Below are 9,860 nucleotides of genomic sequence, written 5' to 3'. Positions count from 1 at the left end.
ACACACACACACATACCACTACCACCACCACCACACCACCAAACCACCACACCATAATAAATGTCTTTTATTAAGTTTTTCCTTAATGTAGTTCATATTCATTGTCCTTTTTAAATATAAAACTTTTTTAAAGAGGTAGGAAAGTCAAAGGTACAATACTGAGAGTGGAGAGAATAGGCAGACATGTGGTAAAGGAAATGAAGGAGAAAGCATGAAAAATATAAGGCATGAAAAAATATGTTAGTAAAAGTTTTAAGTGATAAATAGTAATTAAGAAGCTATCACAAAGGTCTAAATTATGTTAAAATGTTATTAAATCCTAAAGTTATAGGATGGGAAATATATGATACATGTGTATCTGTTTGTAAAATCTCCTTTCATTATTTGAGATCTTTTTCCAAGCAAGCTGAGAGCTCTGTGTTGAGATGTCAGAGAGGAAGAGAGAACTGAGAGACCGAGCTTTAGTGAGTTACAAACCCAAAAGTTTTTGTTCAGCCCTGGAGCACTGTGGGAGGATCATTCCTACTCTGCTGACAGTAATAGGTTGCAATATCATCAGCCTCTACAGGATCTATGGTGAAGGTAAAGTCTGTCCCAGACCCACTGCCACTGAACCTGGCAGGGACCCCAGATGCTAGGTTAGATGCACCGTAGATGAGGAGTTTGGGTTGCTGTCCTGATTTCTGTTGGTACCAGTGCATACGTGTACTGACACTTTCACTGGCCCTACAGGAGATGGTGGCCTTCTGCCCTAGAGACACAGCCAAAGCAGGAGACTGGGTCAGCACAGTGTCACCAGTGGAGCCTGGAAAGAGAAACACACAGTTCATTGTTTTATATGTTTGAAAACCTTCCCAGCAGAGGACTTTGTAATTTAATTTTTTTCAGAAAAATTGTGGACTTCACTGGAGAAGCCAGAAAATCAAGGGGAATGGGGAAACTTAAAATGAATTACAAATGTCCTAATTATAACGAGAAGAGCCCAGAGGCATGGAAAGCCATGATGGCCACAGAGGTTGCTTCCAACACTTCTCTATATTATCACCTGGAACCCAGAGGAGCAGCACCCATAGCAGGAGTGTGTCTGTCTCCATCTCTAAAGCTCGAAGAGAGGATGATTATTAGGCTCCTGGCAGCTGCCTTTATAGGAGACTGGACTGTTGCATAATGACTCCGTATGCAAATCAGCTCAGCAGAGTGTGTACTGCTCCTGAAAGAGCACCTGGTCCTGTTTCACCCACAGGGAGTTGGTGTCAGCAGAAAATCCACTAGAGCATGATATGTGTCTTACAAAAACCTGAAAGTCTATTTTATTAAACCTTTTCCCTGTGGTCTTTCTGAGGTATGATGTAGGGGATTGCAAAAATAAATGTACCGTGTAAAGATGTAAAATATTTCAAGACCAACTTGATACCTCAAAATTATACACATTGATAATAGTTTTTTGTTTGTTTGTTTGTTTTCTGGTGTTTTAAATTTTGTGATATTTCACACAAAATATTCTATTTATATCAATTCTACCCCACCCCACCAATTCTTTTCATGCTTCCCAATTTCTCCCAAAGTCATTACCTAATAAATATTGTTTTAGGTGTATACATAAGTCTGTATGTGTTTCTAACATTGATACGTAATTTCATTCAGTCTTTCTCTTATGCATACATGTTTAGGTGTTATTGAGAATGAATAACCTATCATTGGAACATTCTACTTTGTATTTATCAGACACTAACTCATTGTAGCTCTTTATCTAGGAGTAGGACCTTGGGAGATTCCCTAATCTACAATGGTATTTTACCTGGTGGTGTTATTCTTCAGGTCTTGTTTATTTAGGCAGCTGTACCATTAAGATTTCTTAAGAACAGCTTCTCAGTCTCTATAAAATTACCCAATCCTACAGCATACCTTTTGTATGTCTGGTTATTACAGTCTTCCTGCTGTAGCTTTCATGATGTAGGATTTTTGTTGGTTTATTTGAGAATTTTATACATGAGTAATATATTTACTGAGGTTTAGGTATATGGGATGTATTAGAGAAATATCAGTTGAGACCAGGAATCTCACCATTATTCAGGTATTCTTTGCATTTTGACAATATGCAGATTTCTATTATGGTCTCTATCTACTGAAACAAAAACATGTCTTTGATACTGGGTGAGACACCAGCCCTTAGCTCGGAATTTAGGATAAGTATTTAGCATACAATTAGAAATTGTTTTACTTTCAGAAACTGATAATAGTAGGTAGTCTTCTAGAGTCCATGATTTCAACAGTAGGTTGCACTTAAATACCAAGCATAGGCTCCTTCTTATTTAGTGGGACTTAGACCCAACTAGGCAGTTGTTGATTGCCCACAAAATGTAAGTGCATTCTTCCATCATTGAGGATAACTTGCCCTGCTGGATATTGCTGTATTTCACAGGCTTTACAGTTGCATAGAACTAATGATTGCTTTTCATTTTGACAGTTTGCTTAGGTCTTTGCAATATTGAAAGAACTAGTCCCTGGGGAGGAGACTTCTAGGTTGGTTCTAGTTCTATTCTTCTAAGTCCTGTGTCTGAAATATGTAATATCTTCAGTAATAGACTCATGCTTTTAAGAGATGGGAGGCAAGCAAGGGCAAAATCAATAGACTATATTGTTTTCAGACTTAATTGGATTCCCCTGATCAACAACTAGAAAGAAAATAGCTTACACATTATGTATACTAGGCAACATTCAAATTCCTACTGATCCTCCTGCTCCTATCTTCTGGAAGAAGGAATCTCAATTTGTCTCACTGTGCCATGCTTGGTAAATAGCTATTTTTTTTAATTGAATAGTTTATTTATTTACTTTTTAAGTCCTTTCCTGGTTCCCCTCCTCCCAGGCACCCATTCCTACATCAACACCCTAGCATTCCCCTACACTGGGGAAAAGAATCATCACAGGACCAATGGCTCCTCCTCCTAGTCATGCCAGTCAATGCCATACTCTGCTATATCTGGGGCTTCAGCCATAGGAACCCCCTTATTCCATGTGTACACTTTGGTTGGTGGTTTAGTCACTAGGAGCTCATGCATTTCTGGATTTTGATATTGTTGTTCTTCCTATGGTATTGCAAACTCAGTCAGCTCCTCCAGTCATTTCTCTAACTCCTCCAATGGGGTTCCCATGCTCAGTCTCATGGTTAGCTGCACGCATATTAAACTGTATCTGTAAGGGTCTGGCAGAGCCTCTCAGAAGACATCTATATCAGGATCCACTAGGCAAGCATTTTTGGCATCAGCAGCAGTGACTTGGTTTGGTAGCTGCATACAGGCTAGATTCCCAGGTAGGACAGTCACTGCATGACTATTCCTTCAGTCTCTGCTCTACTCATGGTCCATGTATTTCTTCCTGAGGATATTCTCTTCCCCCTTCTATGAATGACTAATGCATCCATATTTTGGTCTTCTTTTTCTTGAGCTACATTTGGTCTGTGAATTGTACCTTGGATATTCTGAGCTTAAGGGCTAATATTGACATATCAATGAGTGCATACTATGTGTTTTCTTTTGTGACTGTGTTACCTCAATCAGGATGATATTTTCTAGTTCCATCCATCGGCTTAAGAATTTCATGAGGTCATTGTTTTTAACAGCTGGGTGGTATTCCATTGTGTATATGCACCACATTTTCTATATCCATTCCTCTGTTGAAGGACATTTGGGTTTTTTCCTGCTTCTGGTTATTATAAATAGGGTGCTATGAACATTGTGGAACATGTGTCCTTGATAAATGTTGGAGCATCTTCTGGGTATATGCCAAGGAGTGGTATAGCTGGGTACTTATGTAGCACTCTCTCAAATTTTTTGAGGAACCTTCAGACTGATTTCAAATGTTGCTTGCAATCCCACTAACAATAGTGGAGTATTCCTCTTTTTCCAAATCCTTGCCACCATCTGCCATGACCTAAGTTTTTGATCTTAGCTATTCTCACTGATGTGAGGAGGAATCTCAAGGTTGTTTTGATTTGCATTTCCCTGATGACTAAGGATGTGGTACATTTCTTTAGGTGCTTCACAGTCAATCAATATTCCTCAGTTGAGGATGTTTTGTTTAGGTCTGTACCTCATTTTCAATAAGGTTATTTGATTCTCTGGAGTCTCAGTTCCTAATGGATATAAGACATCTATCAGATGTAGGATTGGTAAAGATATTTTCCCAATCTATTGGTTGCTGTTTTGTCCTGTTGACAATGTTCTTCACCCTACAGAAACTTTGCAATTACATGAGGTTTCATTTGTTGATTGTCTATCTTAGAGAATAACACATTGGTGTTCTGTTCAGGAAAATTTCCCCTTTACCTATGTGTTTATAAGCTATGTGCTCTTAACTATTTTCTCTTCTAAAAGTTTCAGAATATCTGGTTTTATATGGAGGTCTCTCATGGCATAGGACTTGAGCTTTGTATGAGGAGATAAGAATGTATCAATTTACATTCCACTACATGATGACCACATTTTTAACCAGCACCATTTGTTGAAATGCTTTCTTTTTCTTTTCTTTATTTTTTAATCCCTAACCCCACATTTCTTATTTTCTTATTGGATTTTTTATTTACATTTCAAATGTTATCCCCTTTCCCCCACACAATCACCCACCCTTTCCTGCCATCCTACTCTGACATTTCTTTACACTGGGGGCTCCATCCTTTGCAGGATCAAAGGCTTCTATTCAATTTGGTGCAAAACAAGGCCAGCCTCTGCTGTATATGAAGTTGGAGCCATGGGCCTGTCCATGTGTACTCTTTGGATGGTGATTTAGTCCCTAGGAGCTCTGGTTAGATGGTATTGTGGTTCTTATGGGGTTGCAAACCCCTTCATCTCATTCAATTCTTTATCTAAGTCCTCCAATGGGAACCCTGTTCTCAGTTCAATGGCTGGCTGTGAGCGCTCCCCTATGTATTTGACATACTAAGGGAAAGATTTTCAGCAGAGAGCTATAGATGCACCTATCATCATTCATGTCTTGGCATCAGCAGTATTATCCCCATTTGGTAGCTGTATGTATATGGGCTAGATACTTAGGTGGGGAAGGCTCTGGATGGTCATTCCTTCAATCTCTGCCCCAAAGCTTGTCTCCATTTCTCCTCCTATGAATGTTTATTCGATGGGATGGTTTTAGCTGCTTTGTCAAAGATCAAATTACCATACATGTGTGGGATAATTTCTGGGTTTATTGATCTAACTGCCTGACTCTCTATGAATACAATGCTGTTTTTATCATGATTACTCTGTAATGCAGCTTGAGGTCAAGTATAGTGATTCCCCCACATGTTCTTTTATTGTTGAGAATAATTTTCCTTATCCTGGGGTTTTTCTTACTCCAAATGAATTTGCAAATTTTTCTTTCTAACTCTAGAAAGAATTGAGTTGGAATGTTGATGGGGATGGCATTGAATCTAGAGATTATTTTTGGTAAGATGGATATTTTTACTATAATAACCATGCAAATGCCTGAGCATGAGGATCTATCCATCTTCTGAGATCTTCTTTGATTTCTTTCTTCAGAGACTTGAAATTCTTGTCATACAGATTTTTCACTTGCTTGTTTAGTTTCACACCAAGGCATTTTATAGTATTTGGGGCTTGTTAAATTCCTCATTCCAGAATATAAGATAATATACTTCTTATGTTCATACACAGAATTTAAGCATTAGAAGAAAAAAGACACAAATATCTTTACTGAATTTTCTATATGTATATTTCAATTCAAAGAATCTGTTCATTAATTTTCTACCAAACTTTGTATCAGTTAGGCAGAGCAGCTACAAGCAGAAGGAGAAGTGTATAGTTTGAGGGATGTATGGTACAGTCACTTGGTTAAAATCTAAGAGGAGATTTGTGTAGGAGGCTGAAGCACTATGGGAGGAGAGTTGTAAACATGCTGACAGTAATAAAGGACTGTGTCTTCAGCTTGCACACTATTGATGGTGAGAGTGAAATCTTTTCCAGATCCACTGCCTGTGAAGCAGTAAGGAATACTAGTGTACTGATTGGATACATCATAGATCAACAATTTAGGAGACTGCCCTGGTTTCTGGTGTACCAGGCTATATTATTACCCACATTCTGACTAGACTTGTAGTTCATGGTGACCCTTTCTCCTAATGATGTGGACATGGATTTGGGAGACTGGGTTATCACAATGTTCCCATTGTCAGAAATAGATAATGAGTATACACTTATACATACATAGAGTTCCTGATAAAAGCATTGGAATCCAAAATGCCTTTTGTAATGGAAGTCTGCATACTATTGGCTTCCTATAGGAAATAGCTATTTCTCTACAAACGAATTACTGTTAAGATATTATACTTTTAAATCTCTAACTAAACAACCAGAGCAGTACAAATATGAAGTCCTGAGTGTATGATTCCATCTTGATGCCCATGATAGTCTGATGCATTTCAGATCTCACTGCAAAGGCCTGGTTTATAACTCATGAGCAGCTGGGAGGACCGCTAAGGACCTATGCAAAGTAGTCATCAAATATGGAAGTAAATTACCTGGACAAGGGATTGTGAGTGTATCCAGGTTAAATCAATAGCGAAAATTACCATCAATGACAGTAAACTATAACTGTGAAAGACATCAACTCAGAAGATCAAGAACCAACTTAGAGCTCTAAAACAACAGAAGTCTAGATTCTCTCATGACAGGCTTCCATTAAACTCAAAGAAATTTATCGGAGGTTTGTTTTTGAAGAAATAATACAAGAAGTACTTTCGATTCAATCAGGAAGAAACAATGAATATGCTGGACAACAACAGAACGAAACAGGGGAAGTAGAAAAGAAAGGAAAAAAGGAATGAAGGAAGGGCAAAAGGTAAGAAGAATAAAAGAAAGCAGAGAGGAAAAAGAGTATAGAAAATTTGGGATTTGGGGGAAGGGCAAATGTGGAGAGGAGAAAATGAGTGGAGAGAGATAAAAAGAGAGAGAGAGAGAGAGAGAGAGAGAGAGAGAGAGGAGGATTGGTGCAAAGAGTCAACTCAGTGGTAAAAGTCACTTTCTCCTCTTGTAAAACACTCAGGTTTGACTCATTTCAAGCTTTCATATGATGATTCTTAGCTATTTATACTTCCAGTTAAGTACGTACGAGGTATACATACATACATGCACACACACACACACACACACACACACACACACACACACACACACACGTATGATTTGGAATTTGAGCCCTGAGCATCTGCTTCAGCTACCAAGTCTTGTACCTGATGCCTTCTTTCTTCTTTCATTCAGTCTGTCCTTCTGAAAGTACAAATGAACCATTTCTTAATAAGTTGTCTGCTCATACTGTTTATCACAATAGAAAATTAACTACTAAAAAAAACCCATCAGGGGATATTATACCTGGAAGAAGATACACGCAAAATATGAACATTCTTATGTGTTCTAAAATACTATCATGTCCTACTTTGTCCATGGACTCCAAAACCAGCTGATCAGTTTCTTTCTGAGGAACACATATTAGCATTAATTAGCATACTGTTTGCATAGAGGTCCTGGATTTCCCTTTATATTTACTCATATATATGAGATAAAGGCCTGAAATGCATATTCTTCTTACACTTCCAGGAAACAGTCCATCACTGGGGGAAGTTAGTCCATGAACTGAAGCAGAATTGGAACCCAGAGGCAGAAGCTAACCAGAAGCCATGGAGAAAGGCTGCTTACTTTTTTTCCTCGTAGCTTTCTCAGTTCTATTTGATATAAAACTCATGTCCAAAACCAAAGGCTAGTCTGACCTACAATGGAATGCATCCTCCTCCATTAACCAGTAATTTATAAAATGCCCAACAAGCTTGCCCACAGCCCAGTCTTATGGAGACATAATTTCAATTGAGGTTTTCCCATTGAGATGTATCTAGCTTGTACGAATTTAATATAAAAATTAATCAAGTTGGAGTGTAAATATGGTTTACATATAGTAATCTTGATGGGAGATGCATTTAAGAAACTAAACACTAGGGCTGGAGAGATGGCTCAGTGGTTAAGAGCACTGACTGCTCTTCCAGAGGTCCTGAGTTCAAATCCCAGCAACCACATGGTGGCTCACAAGAAACTAAACACTATTATAATATGTATATGTCAATATAATTAATTATTCAGCCAGGTCAGGAGATTAAGAGCAAAGCTAGTAGGTAAGTGCCCTATGAGGCTCTCTGCAGCCTTTGCGTGTTCTGTCCATATCCTAAATACATGGAAACTTTGGGATTTAAACAGATGGATGCTTCAGTGCTTCAGTTTCATTGTTTATTTTTTCAGGATCAACAATTGATCCATATTTTCCTGCCTAACTCAAGTATACCTTTATATAACATAACTTGTGTTGGTTACTCTAAGTACTTGTTCTTTAACTAAAGAATTCAGAAAGAAATGAAGTTTGTATATAATAAATATGTATTCATAATTAATGTTTAAAATTAAATAAACTGCCATTATTGAAATTTAAAGATTGTCTATTTCAAGAATGTGGATGATTAACATGAAACAAACATTCTTAATTTGTTTCCAAACTACTTGTTCCACAAATGAGCACATATACAAAAATTAAAACACTTCATGTCAAGCCATCTTTAAAATCATGCTTTTAAGATAGGCAAAAGCAGTAGAAAAAATTACTTATTCATGACTCAAAATACTGTCTCTCATAATAGATTAAAGGACACATTATCCCCTAAAAGCTCTCCTTGGCTTTTAAGTTTAGTAGACTAAGGCAAGGCTCAATGATACTTGGACAAAGAGGTAAGTATTTGGATAGCAGACTGTATATTGAAAGAAAAGCTACTGATTCAGACATGGTCTGAGAGGTCTGAGGGCGTGTGTCTTGCAGATTGAGTCACAGGAGGAGACTACAACAGTATTTACAGTATTAACTTGTCACATCACCAGGCTGAATACAGATAGTGGGGAGAATGAACCCTGTCCTAGATCCATTGTTAATGGAACAGTCAAGATTTCTAGTGGGTACCTAGATAAACAAATGAGTAGCCTGTCTCTGCGTTTGTTAGTATCTGGATAAAGAGATTCTTATGAGAGCACTGTGTAGATACCACTGAACTTGCAGTTGATGGTGAACCTCTGTGCTGCAGATATGTCCAGGGGGTTCTCTAGTTCAATCACTGTCCTCCATAATCTTTCCACTCCTCTCTAGTCTCCCATGCTGAAGCCTATGATACATAGCTCTTGCTAGAGGTTTTAGGAAATGATGTAAGTTCCAAGCTGTGCTAGGGTGCTTTTGTTTATGTTCACAATCAAAAACTTATGTGAATTTCTCTCTCTCTCTCTCTCTCTCTCTCTCTCTCTCTCTCTCTCTCTCTCTCTGTGTGTGTGTGTGTGTGTGTGTGTGTGTGTGTGTGTGTGTGTGTACATTGTGTGTATAATTTACAATCACTTCCAATCTAATGATGTTTCATTGGCAGGACGGCTTGCAATGGTCAAAACTGTGGTAAGAACTGTTTTGGCTGCCATTCCTATCCCTCATTCTAAGCTATTACCCCAATACCATTATTGTTCTTAACTTTCTATATATTGTAGTGTAAATAGTCACACCTCTGTTCTGCTTGGTGATGGGTGTCTACAATCTGAGTATTTGGGAGGCAGATGCAAGAGTAACTGGAGTTTCCCAGCAAACCCTATCACCCAGCTACACAGGGGCACTGCTAGACACCATCTCAAAGGTATATATGTACACACACTTGTGTATCCCCTTGCATAGAGTTCCATCAATATGAACATATGCTATCATTTATGTTAACAACTTAATTGCCTTTTCCCTAACATTGATTATTTATCTTCTTCAATGAAACCAAAATTCCTTGTCCATCT

General features: G+C 38.1%; 1 gene segment (V, D, J or C); it reads right to left on the bottom strand.

Annotated features, from left to right (window-relative positions):
* Positions 1-491: 491 nt before the first annotated feature.
* Positions 492-1,110, bottom strand: LOC116900980. The segment is given in 2 exon segments: positions 492-805; positions 1,046-1,110. Coding segments are annotated over 2 exon segments (363 nt in total).
* Positions 1,111-9,860: the final 8,750 nt, after the last annotated feature.

Source organism: Rattus rattus, chromosome 5 (assembly GCF_011064425.1).
Source record: "Rattus rattus isolate New Zealand chromosome 5, Rrattus_CSIRO_v1, whole genome shotgun sequence".
NCBI lineage: Eukaryota > Metazoa > Chordata > Mammalia > Rodentia > Muridae > Rattus > Rattus rattus.
Note: the sequence above shows the minus strand (reverse complement) of the source record. Positions and strands in the feature narration are given on the sequence as shown.